Raw genomic sequence first — 16,737 nt, 5'->3', positions numbered from 1 at the left:
TTAAGTGTGAACATAGTCCAAGTGCACACATGCACGTTGACAAGTAACTGCATTACTAAGACACAGGGCAGATGGGTGGGCAGCCTTTGCCATGCCAGAGCTGTCCAACAGCCCACAGTCTGCCAAACCCATAGAGCTGTGTGTGTATAAGTGTGTGTAGGTGTGCATATGTGCGTACGCAGCCTTTTAATGTGCCAGACATGTGGGAACCGCATGCATAAACGCCCTATCGCTTCCCAGCCCTCTAATCTTTCACCTTGTCACATTCACTTATTCAAAACTTGCTTCTTTGAATGAATTCATCCTTCTCTCACTTTCTCTCTCTGCGCTTGGCTTCTGTGGAGGCACATAGAAGAATCTCAACAGGTGAGGGGTAGCAAGAGGTCATCCGCTGGGGGGGCCGAACACATACACTGCAATGCCGCTTGCCAAGAGCTGGCATCTTCATAGTGACAGAGTCAACTGTGTCGAGGCGCAGACCCCAGTTCTACTTTTCACACACTTCACTTCAGCCACCCTCATGGGTATTTGCACCTCTCACATATAGGTTTTTTGTCATTCTATTTTTCTCCTAGTGAGGAGGAAGCCTGCTCACATTTAGTGGAGGCAAAAAAAAAAAAAATGAAGGGGAGGATGAGCAGGGCATTTGGAGCAGAAAAGCAATCGATGTGAGTGGAGAGACAGAGAGGTGGATGAGAAAGAAGAGAAAGACAGGAGCGAGGGATGGAGGATTACCATGGGCCATGTTGCCCTCCTGGGTCTGTTTGGCACCAGTTTGAGCCCAGTTGCCAGTGGGTACTAATCATGGAGGATTGGCAGCACTGCGTGGCAGCTGGCAGCCAGCACATACACACACATCAACACAGCCCCGCACTCACAGACATGCATATACTCATATATTACATGTGCATGCACGATCACACACACATGCACACTCTGAATTACATTGGGGACAGCTGGCATTGCTAATCAACTTCTGCTGAGGAGAGGAAAGCGAGCAGCTCACAGACCTAATTAAGTCAACACATACCCAATACTGCTGCTACTGCTGCTTTGCAAACATACCCAACACACACACAAACCTTCCCACATAACCATACCTATAGGTTTATCCCCTCCACCCTTCTCTGCATCATTATTGATACTCTAGAACCAACCGCCACCAAATGAAAAAGAAGAGACAAGAACTTTTGGTGCAGCGAAAATTCGAAGAGAAGCTATTACAGTAATGTGTCCTCTGCCGTCTCTGAGGACTCCTGTGCCATTAGACTTCAGAAAGCTCCAATTAGACTCATCAAAGGCAATTAAGCTATCCACTGATAAGAATAGAAGAATGTTTTTTTTTATTCCCTGCTCTTCCTCTGTCTTTTTATCCCCTTATCCCCCTTCTGTTCCTCTCTCTGCCCTCTGCCTTACCCACCTTTGGGGCTGAGAGCTTTCCCTAATCTCCCTCGCTCTTGCCTGCTCTCTCTCCCTCCCTCTCATTATCAGGTCATTGCTCGCCCCCCCCGCTCCCCTCTGTACAAATGCATCTCCATGTTTGGTTGTGTATTACCTTTCACTGGATTGCTGTCTTTGTAACATTCATCAAGGAAGCTCTCTCTTTTCTTTTCGGCATGCAACATAAAGTGATAATACTCCACCAGTGCAGCCTGTGTGTACGTGTACTCGTGTGTGTACATGTTTGTGTGTGTGGGTGACACAAGGATGCCGGCCATAGATTGGGGGAGTTGATGAATCACCCTTGTCGTTCAAAAGGCAATCCCTCCCTCCTCAGTATGCAGCCTTGTCTGCTTAGTGCTTCCACTACAGCTTCTGCTGATATTAAAAGGCTCTGCTGGCTCACATTAAGGCTGGCACCGTGCGCACCGACACGCATCCGCGCACACGCACGCACAAACATTAGGGATAGTTTTTCAGCACTCAGTGCAGATTAGGTGTGTAGGAAACATCACTCAGGTGCCGCAAAGAGGAGCAGGAACAGTGAGGGAAAAGACAAAAGTCAAGAACAGAATTTAAACCAGCTGCTGCTGACATATCTCTCCATCTCTGCACGCCTGCCTGTGTGTTCCAAATTAGTTTTAGGACTGTCAGTTGTCTCTCATTTTATACACTGCAGATGCCGTAGTGTAATATAGGTAATGTCAGTAAGTGCTGCAAACTAGAATGTGCACTGTAAAGGTTTTTTTTTTTTTTTTGTAAAGTGCTAGCTCTAATGAAACTATCCCACACTGTGGTGAAATCTGCTAGTGATACACACTGAGAAGCATCGGTTTAATTACAAAGTGTCAAAGTGCTTTAAATTTGTACGTATATGTGATCCTGGTTGTGTTGATATCATAATTTTGGAGCAACGTGTGTGATAATCAGCGAGGAAATCTCCTGCACATGTTTCTGCATAAACAAATCTAACATTAACATAGACAGATATAGTCTACATTCATATACACATGTGGATCACCACACGCATGAGCACATTCACACATCACAGATGCACAAATGCAGCATGAAGTCATCTGGCAATAAAAGTGGGGTGCAACCACGGGTTGGTCAATTACTTGTCTTGCTCCTGTTTGTGAATGCTTGTCTTTTATTGAGCTTGGGTGGATGCCTGCTGTTGATTAAAACGGCTGGGCTACAGCTGGAGACAAGGCCAGCTGAGATAGCTGCATACATTCACGTTTACAGCACACAGTCTTAACTGCGAGGAAATTCACACCTCTATTTGAGATTGAGATTAATTTTCTGCACCATGTGGCTTGTCTTTGCCTCTTTAGCATGCTCCGTTCTTATTACAGGAGCATCTGCTCTATGATGATGATGTAAATGAATTTTGAATGTAGATTATTTTGTTCCCTGCCGAAATGAGCGGCGTTCACCGGAGGGAATGATTTCTTATGTTTTCTTATATCTTAATTCAAGCGCACACTTTTCATCTGGATTTTTCAGAATTTGCATTCTCCCAGTGAGAAGCCGTGCTGTCAGGTATTGTTAACTGTCGACGTGCACTTTTTTTGCAACAGATAATTAGAGCTTAGGTTGTTGTAGTATCCACACCTCCATTGATTTGTAGAATCTCGCTACACGCACCCACACACACACACACACACACACACACCACACACACACACACACACACACACACACACACACACACACACACACACACACACACACACGCATTCTACTCCTTTCTCTCGGGCTCAGCCTCTCCTCTCCTTTAGGAGCAAAAAGCTCTACTCATCTGTTTTCTGTGTATGAATTTCCAGCCATGCATTAGTCTCCCTGACATGTTCAAGCGATGCTTTATTTAGCTTGTCGGATTCTGCAAATAAACGCAATCTCAGGGTTTATGGAAAAATGGATAAAAATTAGATTGTAAGGTATTGATCTGGATTGTGAGTACTTGGTGGGGGTGTTGTGTGTGTGTGTGTGCGCGCATGTGTGTGCGTGGTGGTGTTGAAGGTGGGGGGACGGGCAGTTCTCATCTGTGTGTGTGTGTGTGTGTGTGTGTGTGTGTGTGTGTGTGTGTGTGTGTGTGTGTGTGTGAGAAGAGGGTTGGGGGGGCAGAAATGAAGCCGTAATTCAGGGCTATTGAACCCCCTGCCACTGGCGGCATCGATCGCCAGGCAGCGGTTATGAGATCACACCTGAGCACTGGAGACTGCAGAGGGGAGGGAAGGACGGGGGAACTGTGGGGTGGGTGGGAGTGGGGGGGGGGGGGGGGGGGTGCAGAGAGAAGGGGGAGATGAAGGAGTAAGGAGTGAGGAGGAGAGAGAAACAGAAGGTTGTGATATGATCAGCTCCTTACCCGCTGTCTGAGGGCCTGTTAAGGTGTTAACATCAAGCCTCAGAGCCAATTACCTAACCCTGCAAGTACACTACCCACTCACCTCCTCACACTCGCACTGTTGTGACACAGAAGGAGAAGAAGACAGGGCAACTGGACGCTGGCTGTTGCTTCCCCTCCTCCTACTCTGTGTTTCCAGGACAACTCCACTGTTCTGACCTCTCAATTATCCCTCGTCCCTCCTCCACCTCCTACTCTTTGCACCCCAAACATCCACCCCGCTTTTACTCCACCCCTAAAGCTCGAACAGCCCGCTCCCTTCACCCCCCAGTCCCACCCCCTTCACCCTAGCCTCCTCTCCTCCTTCCCCCTCATCCCTTCATACACACTCCCCCTGCGGCTCTGTGGGTTATTATAGTGAAATATGAAGCGATGTGGATTCTAGGCTTCATGAAATTTCCATGAGCATTGATCTGATCTGATGTGGGTGATTGCTAGGTGAATCCCTCCAGTCCAGAGCTGTTGCTCATCTATTCATTTATTTATGGCAGTTATGTTTTACTGGCTTTGATTTGCTCTTCTGGAGAGCGACAGCTAAGGATTATAAATATACCTGAATAGGAGAGTGTGCTTGGAATCCTGGAGGGTAGCAGCACACCACTCCTCTTTCCAAGTTGGAAAGTTTTGTTTTGTTTTTCTTCTAGCATTAATTTCTGGTGTAAAATGTGAGATATTGAGCATGGATATAAGGGCATAAAAAACCCCAAGACAATCCCCAAAGAGACACAGGCAGGTAGTTAGTGATGTGCGTTGTCCCCCACATACTCATCTTCTGGTTTATGGTCCTTGAAAACGAGCAGAGACAATATCACTTCCTCTCTCAATTACCAAAATTGTCTCTTTATTTGTAATAGGGGTATCTATGTATGTCTTGGGTTTTTATGCTATTGTTCACTCGAGGCTCATTTGGCACATTGTGGAGAACTGATAAAAAATTCATCATAAAAACAAAAGCCTTTGAGACGAAAGAGAGGATGTTGTCGGAACAATCCCCTCCTCAGACTGCAGGCCTAATCCAGGGCAAATCCTCCTTAAAGCTTTAGAGAGATCAGTGAATAGGGAAGTAATGTCAAATATTTGTCCTCAGAAATAATTCATGCTTTATTTGTTGCATGTGATCACCTCATTGCTTTGGCTTATTTTATCAGTGAACCAGCTGGCCTGTAATGTGTGTCATTCTCCGTAAGCCGAGCCGGCCTCTGGCATCTCGACTTCGACTTTTCCATCTCTTTGCTGTCTTTGCTTCTAGCTATTCACCTTTCCTTTCATTCACTCTTATGGATTGCTGGAATGCTCCACTGGGAGAGCTGTCCAAATACGTTTGTGTTGCCAAAACAGAGAATCACCCGTTCTTGCTCTTGCGCTCTGTTTTTCGGTCTGTGTGTTTGAGCGGGCGGCTCAGGAGGAGACATGGTCACTAGAGGTCCAGCAGGACAGCTTGTACTCATAGCCTCTAGGGGCCTTTTTCTGGGGGCCGCCTAGTCAGCCTGGCTGCTCAGATGTGAGGCGAGCAGGGCATCAGCCCCCAGGAAACGTCCAAGCTGCGACCCACAGGGGAAACAGACGGACGGCACAGACACATACAGGCGATTCTCACTCATAATGGCTGCTTTTCTTTTTCTTTCATACAAGTACAAATACACAAACACTTTATACCACATGCATTGTTTCAAACTCTGTCCAGATGCAGCATCTTAAAGGCCATAGCACAGAAAAGTTGTCAAGACTGTGCATTGACCCCCCGAGGCAGCTCACAAAGACAGGAGAGAGAGAAAGAGAGAGAGAGAGAGAGAGAGAGACAGTACATTAGGAATGAATTATGTGGAGAGAGAGCACTTATCCAACAATCCTCCTCTGAAGTGTTTGTACTATAAGCCTCAGATCTTCATTGTATTTATTCTAATGTTTAAATATTCATGGTAAACCTTCTCATATTCAATTACCGTAGCACGACCACAGCATGCAGAGAGTGCTTTCTCCCTGCTGCCTGGATGATCTGACTGTATGCGTGTGTGTGTGCACGTGCGTGTGTGTGTGTGTGTGTGTGTGTGTGTTTAGCTTGTTCCCTGGAGCGATCAAGCCTTTGTTATATTGGAACCAAGCTCTGTAATTGCTTATATTAGTCGCTGATCAACGCAAGACCACAGGACACACACACATATGCACACACATGCACGCACGCACGCACGCGCGCGCGCGCACACACACACACACACACACACACACACACACACACACACACACACACACACACACACTCACTTTGCCTGATTCCTGACAGTCTTTTTATTAACCACCAAAGCAGGCGACAGAGAGAGATTCATTACATCACAGGCAAACAAAGACACACACCAGACCTAATAGAGAACACCCACATTTTCAGCGTGTTTAGTTTAATGTTGAAATATTCATGTAAAGCTGCGCTGGATTCAGTCATGTCTACTGTCACTTGCTTCTCCTGCTGTATCTCTCGGGTGCTTTTGAACATTAGGTGTGTTCATCATTAAGGATCAAGCTATAAATGTATTTTTCCCTCTGCCTGTTTCTCTCTATTTTCTGCTTAGCGCTGAACGAGCCAACCATAGACTATGGCTTCCAGAGGTTACAGAAGGTCATTCCCAGACACCCCGGAGATCAAGAGAGATTACCTAAGGTACAGTGCCTCTGCTCCTCTCATGTATCTGCTCACGCTAGTTGCCAAGTACAATAATTTTATAGGAATTTGTCTTGAGAACACTGGTACAAAGATGTATTGAAAACTTCTTGAGTTTCATAGCATATATAGATATACATGCACAAGGACAGCATGACCTCTCACACAGAGGAATAAACCTGTATGCTGCAGACAGTAGACCATACATGACACTATACACTATGCACATAAACATTTAATCATATGTTCATGGTCATTTTCTGTTCAAACAAACACTTTATTTGTGCAATGAATGCACAAGCGACTCTATTCATCCTTCCACTGAGTATAAGGTCATTTAGACTGGCAAAGTGGGAAGAGGAAAGGGATAGATGGAGAGAGGAAAAGAGGGAAAGAGAGGGAGGAAAGGAGGTTGAGAGGAAGAGAGAGGCAGAAGCAGGTTAGGTGATCCATCATAGCTGTCCAGTCTTACCTCCTGCTGGGTCAGTGGATCGAAGTCAACCCCGGGTGGACTTTATTACTTCCAGCACACACACACACACACACACACACACACACACACACACATACATCCACAATGCAGCACACACACACACACACACACACATCCACAATGCAGCACACACACAAATGCACACAGACTTCTCTATGCCTTCATGTGCACACACATACACACTCAGTGGAGGGAAGTCACCATGAGGCAGAGATGGAGAGCACAGGTAGATGCAGAAGGAAGATAGAGAAATCACTTGTCCTCACTGTGTGTCATGTCTGGTGGATACAAGACTTGTCCCGGTGAGTTCTGGTCTTTAGCCTATCAACCCCCTGTATCTTTCCAAATATCTCTGTATCCATCCATCTCTTTTCCTCTCCTCCTCTTTCTCCCTCGCTCGGTGGTGTCTCTTTCACTTCTAAATGAACAGCAGTAGCTGGCAGGCCTGGTTGTTCATTTCGGCTCTATTGATTTGTGCCTTTATTGAGGTAATAACAGTTTGTTGACCACGTTTCTCTCAACTGTTGGCCTCAATCATTAGAGAGGGGCAAGAGAGGGGCATATGCTGGCAACTTCTTGAGCTACAAATGCCCATTCACAGCTACCTTGGCACAAGCGTCCATGTGGCTGTTCTTAGATCAGTTTTTAAACTAGATTAAACTGACTGGGACTATAATGTATTCTGTTATATTGACCCCCCCCCCCCCCCACACACACAAACACACACACACACATACACATGCACAGACACTGTGGAGAGAACAAGCAGGATATATACCAATGCCTGTTCTATCTCTGTATGTTGCGATAATGATTCAGTGATCCAGCTGAAAACAGCCCCCATACTGTGCTGTAGAATAGTCAGGCAGGCAGACTGAGTGAGGACTGCTGGGTAACCAGACTGCAGGGTGTTTAGCTAAGGCTGCGGTGTAGCTGGGGGTCTGGGGCTGGCTAATGAGTGACCGCCCTGCCAGACGAGGCCAGGCTCTGCTCTGGATCAGGTTCCCCTTCCTGTTGACGTCTCTGTGGGCCTGACTTTACGGGAAGAGACCCTGCGCCCAGGAAATGGTCTCCCCTTACAGCAGCAGAGCTAGGGAGGCAGCACGGCGCTAACCACATTTATCTGTTTATCAGAATGACTCTGGAGCGCTGCCTAATCGCGTTTAGCTACTGGACAGATCCCTTTGCTAACGAGAGACTGATAGGTACAGACAGGGCACAGGAGCACAAGAGAGTGATTAATAGAGAGAAGGAGAGAGGAGAGGAAGAGGGAGGCAAGTGAAAGTAGTTTCGAGGCTCAGGTGAGGAGAGAGTGAATTATAAACGAGGGGATGCACAGACATAATAGACCTAAGGAGAATGAGCAGAATGGCTGGTGCAGAGAGGGGCAAAAAATAATTTAAATAAAGTGACTGAGGTTACACGTGTCCTCCTGGAACACCGTTACACTCCAGCTGTAGATCTGTTTGTGTCCTAATGCCTCACACTTCCTTCATTTCCCCTCCTCCCCCCTTTTCCTCCTCCTCTCTTTCCCTTCATCCATCCATCTAACTATCTAGCAATCCCTGGGAGGCATGGGGCGTCAAAGAAAAGCAGAGAGAAGGAAGCGAGGAGCGGTGCATACATACTAAAGAACCACTTACCTTCCTAGGGCCTCTACATCTCTCAATCACCTCAAGCAGGCCTCCTTTCTGGTCTCCCCTCTTTCCAACTCTCACCCTCCTCCTCCCTCTCTGCCTCCTTCTCTGCCTCCCCCAGATAGTGCTAGTAATGGGAGGTTAACACAGAGGCAGCGCTCCCATTATTGAGTGAATTTAGCACCTCGGACAGCGCTCTACAATCTTTATTGCTTTGCTGACCCTCTCGTCATGTCCTGGGCGTGCTCGACAGCCTCCACATGTGCGTGGCTGCGTGTGCGGTTACACTCGTGTGTGTGCGATATGAGGTCTGATTGAAAGGCAGTGTGTCACGGAACAGAGAGCACACATGCTCCAGGGCTTGTTCACAGCGAGGGATACACTCAGGAGAGTATAACGCACAGCGTGAGTGTGCGCGAGTGGAAGAGAAAGAAACGAGGAGAAGGTTGGAGGGGAGGGGGCTGCAATTTTCTGGTTGTCGCGCCTCCAGCATATATCCTGGCCCCGGCACATTAACTTTTAAAAAGGGTTTCGTAGGACTGTAGGTGTCTACATCACACACACACATATAAAGACTGCCTGGAGTCACACACTCATACACTCAGGGAGGAAAAAGAATAGAGACAGAGAGAGGAGGGAAAGGGTGGTAAGCGGTGGAAAATGAGTGCGGAGAAGCTGCGTTAGGATAAATGTTTGATGTGGGAAATTCCACTCGGCGGTTTTCACCTGAGCAATGATGTTCTACATTTATCACACAAAGTGGATACAGGGCTATTCACTCGGATCATTACCAGGGTTAATACAGGGCAGGAGACGGGTGTGTCCCAGCTGACGAGGAGAGTTGTATAGCTGTCAACCTGATGATATGTTGTGTTAAATGAGATTGATGCGTGATCATGTGCGGTGGATTCATGATCCATCAGCGACAGGGGAGAGAGAGAGATGTGGAAGATAGTTGACTGATAGAGAGATATAGGCTCATGTTTTATTCACAGATAACAGTATCTTCCCTCTGCTCTCCCAAACTGCCCAGCTAGTAACAAAGTGCTGGGATAGGCCCATTTCTCTTCCTCTCCCTTCCTCTGTCTCCCTCTTTCCTCTCCCTCACACTCTCTGTTCTGCATTCACAGCATAATGTAAGAAGTGAAATGTAATAAAAGTGACTGAACTCTTTGAGCCGCCACACTTGTGATCAATCCCCTTCCTGTTTCTGCGCTTGATTGCAGGAGGTGATTTTAAAGAGAGCAGCTGACCTGGTGGAGGCCTTGTACGGGATGCCTCACAATAACCAGGTAAACTCACACATAGACACGAAAACACAAACAGCAATATCTCCTATTAGACAATATTGTGTTTGCGGTTCGGACCAGTGGCAGCGTCGAAGGCGCTTGTCTCTGCTGGCGCTGCAGCACCCTGCCGTGTTCATGCAAGATCTGAGACCAACAAACATACAGATTGGAATACGTTAGTGCTTTTATCAGCCCAGAGGAGGAAGGGGTAATAAGTGCAATGACAACTAAATGCAGAGGGTGGATATGAGAGTAGAGAGAGAGCACAGAAGGCAGATGAAGAGGAGGAGGAGGAGCAGGATTAAGGCTTGACTCTGAAGGTGGAAGAATGGATACACAAAACAGGGAGGAAGAGGCAAAGCTAAAGGCTTGATGAGTCTGTTAATGAGCCTTTCCTCCATTTACTGAATCAATCCCACCGCTCCCAGTGACAGCTGATAAAAACCACTCAGCTCTGCTAGATTTACATGTGCAGTATCTTGAGTGGAGATCTAGCATTCTTATCAGGCTATAAAGCCTACATCAAGAGTATATTTTCCCCTCTTCTCTTCTCTTGCTAACCACAGGGTTTTTTTTTTTCTTCCTCATTGTCAGGAGATGATTCTGAAGCGAGCAGCGGATATCGCAGAGGCCCTCTATACAACAGTGCCGAGAGGGCACAACCAGCTAGCCAGTCTTGGCAGCAGCTCCGTTCATGCTGGCATGATGGCAGTAAACTCCTTCACCGGGTCAGAGGTGGCACAAACAGCCAATCAGGGTGAGCAAAGGCAACAGGAAACAATTTGAGTTTATTATCATGGGAAAAAGCGAAAATGTTTATTTTTGTCCATTTAGGGATGATAGTAGGGAAAAGAGGAAAAAAAAGCTCAATAGAGATTTTATTTTTCATGTGGGAAATTTAGAGTGATTTAAGAGCATGGGGCAAATAAAGTCTGAAAAAGGAGGACAAGCGGAGGGGGCGGAGGAGGCAAGGTGGCAGTAAGAAACAGGGAAAACTTGAAAGAAAGATGGTGAGAGAGTGAAGAATGGAGAAAAAGAAAGCCATGGATGGAGTACGATGGAGAAATATGAGTGGGTCCTAGGGGTGTGTATATTAGACTGGGGTCGGCCCCTGTCTGACAGAGAGAGATGTGGGTGCAGTCAGTGGTGATTCATCACATGTATCAGGGGAACCAGAGGAGAGTGGATGGACCAGCCTCTGGATGCATCTCAATAATTCCAATGAGCTTCCTCTGCCCTTCATCTTCATCTGGAAACATTTTTAACCTATAGTTTGTTTCAGCTTCATATCAGATGAGAATGTGAACCTAATTAGGGAAGAGCAAAGCAGTGAGGAAGCGAGACAACACTCGTGACAACTAGCTTTTGTTGCACTACTAGAGAGTGGAAATTCCTGATGTTCAATTCCAGCTGTTTTTTTCCAACTATGTTGTCATGTTAAGCGTGATCAGCCACAGCATTAAAACCACATGCCTAATATTGTGTAGGCTCCCCTTGTGACATCAAAGCAGCTCTGACCCATGGAGATACCCATGGGACTTCTTGGGTGTCCTGTAGTACTGAGATGTTGACAGTTGGGTCCTGATCATCTCTTGGATGCTCTATCCATTTGGAATCTGGTCAACAGACTGGGCACCATTCTGCCGGGGGAAGTTGCTGCCATTATTTGGGGGAGGACTTGTTTAGGTGGATGTCACATGGTTGCCAATACACAAAGTTTCCCAGAAAAACACTGCAGTGTAACAGTAATTTTCTCTGTTGTAGCTGACCAGTGTATATTTATGGTCTTCCATTTTACATCATTCCCCTTCTGTTCACTGCCCCTGTAAAGCATGAAAAGTCCTGTCAGAAATACTAGCTTCATTCTTTGTAAATTACAAGAGCGCCGCAGAGGCCTTTTACTGTTAATTGCCTTATCAATATATCTAATTCTGAAGAGGAGCCAGCAGGGCGAAAGTCCTCTTGTTTCAGTCGTTGGGCTGCGGCTAGATCCCTCTCATATCATTCTTCCTCCACTGTTCATTGCTTTTTCTCTACCATATGCTGGCTAAGATTTTTCTGAAATTTCTTTTGGCTTATAATGCAATGTCCATTAGTATGAAAAAGAGTTTTTAGCAGCAGCTGCATGTAGGCTTTCTCATTTTGGTATGTCTGCCATCTGCTATACCTCTAACACTCTCCATCTCCCTTTCTTTCTCTGTCCTTAGGTTTCAGTAGGAGTACAAGCAGTGTGTCCCCTCATGGTTATGTCCCCAGCTCCACTCCCCAGCAGAGTAGCTACAGCTCTGTCTCCACTAGCATGAATGGCTACGCTAACTCTGGCATGGCAACCTTGGGCACCTCGCCCAACTTCCTCAATGGATCTGCGGGCAACTCGCCCTATGCTAGTGAGTAAATACACCGCATACTAGAGCTGAAAACAAAGAGGGGGTGGAGGGGGGGGGGGGGGGGGGGGGGCAAAATCTGTGCACAGAAGGCACAAAGATTGGATCAGGGTGTTTTGAAAATGACAGAAGACATCTCGGACAGGAGCTGAGAAACACGAGTGGAAACAAGAATTGACACAAAAGGAGAAAGTATTTCAGTTCAGCTGGCTCATCTGTTTCTTTAAGAGCAGAGTCAAACACAAATCCCCCCTTTATTGGCCAGGGGAGGAGATCACCTAGCGTGCCCCAACCCCTCCTGGAGACACACACACACACACACACCCACACGCCACCACCACCACCTCTACTCACACACATTCACCCTCTACATTAAAGACTCTTGATTAAATCAATAAACTAATTGCTAGAGAAGCAATTCCATTTCAGCTCTTTGATTCCTGGGTGTTAACAAGTATTTTAACAGGCTCATCGGCCCCACACAGACACTTTCAATCAATGGCCCCTCGGCCTGCCTTTGTAGGTCCAATTTTCATTAATTGATTAGTTAGGCCCCTTCATAAATGGATTATGACTTTATTGCAAGGATTTGTCAGGAAGAGCCATAAAAGCTAAGTGTTGGATAATAACAACAATAAAGGCAGAGGCAGATATCACGGGCAGGTGAAATACGACTCAGCTGATTGTAAAATCACTGAAGGGGGAAATGCTCTTAGTGTATTAGCAGACAAAAGACAAACCCAGGAGAAGTGGATGGATGGGATGATGTCAGAGGACATGATTTGGATTGTGAAGAGTTGAGTCATTTGGCTGTGTATGACTCTCATGATTGTGAATTACAGCGGCCATGGTAAATTTCAGCTAACGGATATCTTGTACAAAGCTTTGATTTCATTTCAGAAGCACCATGGAGCTCTTTTAGATTTGAAGAATTTTTAAAAAGTTTCACTATCTTGCATTTGAATTCTTCAATCCACAGATCCAGGGCAAGATCCTAAAAGTAAAATCCCACATGTAGCTCCTAAATTACCTTGCCACTTTGTGACAAATGGCTAACAACTGTTTAAAGCACGTTTAAGGCGGTCAACTATGTTTAATATGCAGGAAAATGCAAAGACCCAGCATATTGCTCTCAAAAAGAAGTCAGCAGCTTATTCATTCTCATTTTTGAAACCTTGTTGATTAAAACCTCTGGCATAAATATCTGTGATAAACGTGATGTGGGGGAGCCTTGTTTGTAAGTTGCCCTGAAAACAAATTACAGGTTACAGCACCTCAAGTAGGTGAGGAGATGTTTATCAGCCCACTGCACCCCTTGAGCGCAAGATGAGTCATCAAAACAGATTGATCACAAGAGGGGGAAAAAAAGGCCTCGGGGCATTTTTAGCAGAGTTTTCCAACTAAACACATTTTTGTGCAAGCTATGGGAAATCTCATTGCCAAATAATTGCTTAACAGTACAACAGGTAGCAAAAAAAAAAGTCTGAGCCAGTTGATCTGAGACCAAAATATTATCCCTCCTGCCATCATCCATTGACCAGTCCCTTTCTGTTCGTCCCGTCTCCCTGTCCTCTGCCCTCGGCCCTCTCTCTAACCCCCTTTCTGTCATCATCATTCCTCCCTGTCCTTCTTCCCTGACATACACCTGTGACGTCCCTCCCTTAAACGCCCTTTCCTACCCGTCTCTCTCTTTCTCTCAGTCGTCCCATCCAGCCCGACCATGGCGTCGTCGACCAGCCTGCCTTCCAACTGCAGCAGCTCCTCCGGCATCTTCTCCTTCTCTCCAGCCAACATGGTGTCTGCCGCCGTCAAGCAGAAGAGCGCCTTCGCCCCTGTTGTTCGACCCCAGAATTCCCCTCCTCCCACGTGCACCAGCGCTAACGCTAACAGCCTGCAAGGTAAGCTGCTAAACAGCCTCACATTAAGGTAGTAATGAATGTGAAGCTGAAGTTTGTGCACATTCAAATTTTTAGTGTTAAAAAGTATTTGCTCTGAATTGTTCATCCTCAAGCTTTAATCCTGCTTTTGTTCACCTCTTATGATAATTTCTCACTTTTATTCCTCTCATTTTCCTTTTCTTCCTCCTCTTCACCCCTTGTTTTTTTTCCCCTTTCTTTGCCCTCTTTCCACTCTCCTTCCTCACTCTAGATCAGTCTTTTGTGGACTCTAGCAAGTACTCATCAGCCAGCTCTCTGCAGGGCCTGGCCTTCTCCTGAAGTATGTTACTCCTCTCTTTAATTTTCTCTTTCTCTCTTTGCTTTATACTCCACGCTATCCCAGACAGCTCATTTGCACCATCCTGCCCTACCCTTCCTTCTCGTTTCTGTCTTTATTTGTCACTCTTGAGTTGTCAGACAGTCAGCATGCTACCCCATATGTGTTCTATTTCCTGTTTTCACTTCCTGCTTCCTGCCCATCCTCCAGTGGGTGTCTCTGCAGGGAGGGTGTGAGGGGAGGTCGTTATGCCACCACGGGTCATTCTGTTCTCTCATTTCCATCGAATGCGGCACAGGGTCTGTTCGTCTAGGCAGGATGTTGTATAGTGTTGAGATCCTGAGAGAGAGAAATGATGGATGGGAATCTTTATCAGAACCCCAAGCTAAGCACTTCCTCACTTCCTTTGTCGGGCGTTGATGAGCGCTGACCACTGTGACCCAAGGGCCAATGGCCACTATGCTCTGAGCACACTGACACACACACATGCACACACCATTCTGTTAATCCCAACAAGCCAGAGACACTTAGGAAATAACCTGGGAATTAGTGGATTGAAGAGTGGGGGAAATCAATAAGGAGCCAATATGTTATATGAAAAATTTCTCTCTGTGATGGTTTCTGTGTAAGGAAAAAAAAAATAACAGGATGGAGGAAATGGGTGATGGGGGAGGTAGCTTGTGGGGAGGCAAAGATGGGAGGAGTTGGTGATGTAGGGAGGCAGAAATCTAAATGGATTCATGGATTCCATTTCCAGTTTTGAGTGTTGAGCCTAATTTCATCACCTCTGTCATTCCACGTCAGTGCATTCTCTCCCCCCTCGTGTTTGAGTCATTCCCCATAATGAACAATAGGCTTACACTGTGTAACTGTTAACAATTAACAGTGGCAGCTCTTGCATGAAGCTGCTCAGAAGGCCTGTGAGAAGCTCAACAATGTTGTCGGTGTGCGGCCAAGTCAGCGGCGCAGCGGAGAGAAATGTTTTGATTCTGGGGCCTCGGAATGAAGAGATAATGAGGGAGAGTCGTCTTTGTTCACCAGATGCTGGAGCACATTGCTGTTATGTGACTGTTGTGATGACAGATGAAACCCAGCAATCACATGACTGACCTCTCTCTCTCTTTCTCTCTCTCTTTCTGTACCCCTCAATCTCCCAATCACTCCTTCTTCCTCCCCCTCTTTTCCCACAAAGCAGCGATTCCCGGGATGATCGTTCCACCCATGTAGAGGATCTGGGATAGCTGGAGATTTGGGAAAGTTGAGAGGAAAAGACACAGTAGCGGAGTCTGGCGAGTCTCTGTTATGCTCCGGAGCTGAACTGAAGGAAGTCAAGATAAAGACGCAGGACTCTGTTAAACTCAGGCCTTTCCATTGGGATTTCATCTGAAGGGATAGGAGAGAAGGAAAAAGGGGACAATATGAACCTTTTGTGATGTTATTTCCCTCTTGGTTGAATTAGTGTAGCTTCTCTGACACCATGTTGGATGGAGTGTATAGAGACTGATAGTTTGCCCACAGTGTGACACTGACCTCATGAAAAGAGCATTTATTTATCTTTATGTTTATGCCTGTAAGGTTTGGGTTTGATTACTGGAGCGCCCCACGCCGCCTCGCAATCTGTAACTCGCACAAACAACAGTGAAGTGTTGGTTGGCCATGAAGTTTACATAACTTCTGTCACAAATGAAGAAGCTTTCCTTAGCGCAGCCGCCTCTCTAAAACCACAGAGCAACACAGTGGCCAAGTGGGTGGAAAAAGAAGAAAAAAAGAAAGAAAAAAAAAAAGGTCAACAACACAAAAAAATGAAGAACAACTGTAAAATCAACCATCAATTTTGCTGCTAATTTTCCCATAAATCTAAAAATTGTCTATCAAAACTGCCCTATGCTGTTTCAACATCATGCCTTGCTTTTTTTTTTTTTTTTTTAAATCTCTCTCTCTCATTTTGGTTGGTTTGTTTGAATTTTAATAAAACTGTGAGGATAGAGCTGTTTGCAATATGCTTTGTTTCTGCTTGACATGTGAAGAAAAGATGATGATGATGGTGATGATGATTTAGCCAAAACTGACGAGGTTTTAGTGAAGACTTGAAAAGCCAGAGGATGTGTGTGCGTCCAGCCAGCACTGTAACTGAAGGAGCCTAGCAAATATCAAATTAGAATAAATGCGTGATATATGTGATATATTTTTGTATATAAAAAAAAATGTTGAATTTTT

General features: G+C 45.9%; 1 protein-coding gene across 4 annotated transcripts in view; it reads left to right on the top strand.

Moving 5' to 3' along the window:
• ebf1a (EBF transcription factor 1a) overlaps positions 1-16,280 on the top strand; it is a 53,115-nt gene extending 36,835 nt beyond the window's left edge. The window contains exons 11-17 of one of the 4 annotated variants that reach the window (XM_030739603.1): positions 6,415-6,503; positions 9,860-9,925; positions 10,517-10,679; positions 12,130-12,309; positions 14,007-14,204; positions 14,455-14,523; positions 15,716-16,280. In XM_030739603.1, the coding sequence (XP_030595463.1) occupies positions 6,415-6,503; positions 9,860-9,925; positions 10,517-10,679; positions 12,130-12,309; positions 14,007-14,204; positions 14,455-14,522 (764 nt within the window). In that variant the 3' untranslated portion in view covers position 14,523; positions 15,716-16,280. Of the gene's footprint in view, positions 1-6,414; positions 6,504-9,859; positions 9,926-10,516; positions 10,680-12,129; positions 12,310-14,006; positions 14,205-14,454; positions 14,524-15,712 lie in introns of all 4 variants that reach the window. The other 3 variants (XM_030739604.1, XM_030739605.1, XM_030739606.1) reach the window with 3 other exon arrangements.
• Positions 16,281-16,737: the final 457 nt, after the last annotated feature.

The sequence above is a fragment of the Archocentrus centrarchus genome, chromosome 10 (assembly GCF_007364275.1).
Source record: "Archocentrus centrarchus isolate MPI-CPG fArcCen1 chromosome 10, fArcCen1, whole genome shotgun sequence".
NCBI classification, from domain to species: Eukaryota; Metazoa; Chordata; class Actinopteri; order Cichliformes; family Cichlidae; genus Archocentrus; species Archocentrus centrarchus.
Note: the sequence above shows the minus strand (reverse complement) of the source record. Positions and strands in the feature narration are given on the sequence as shown.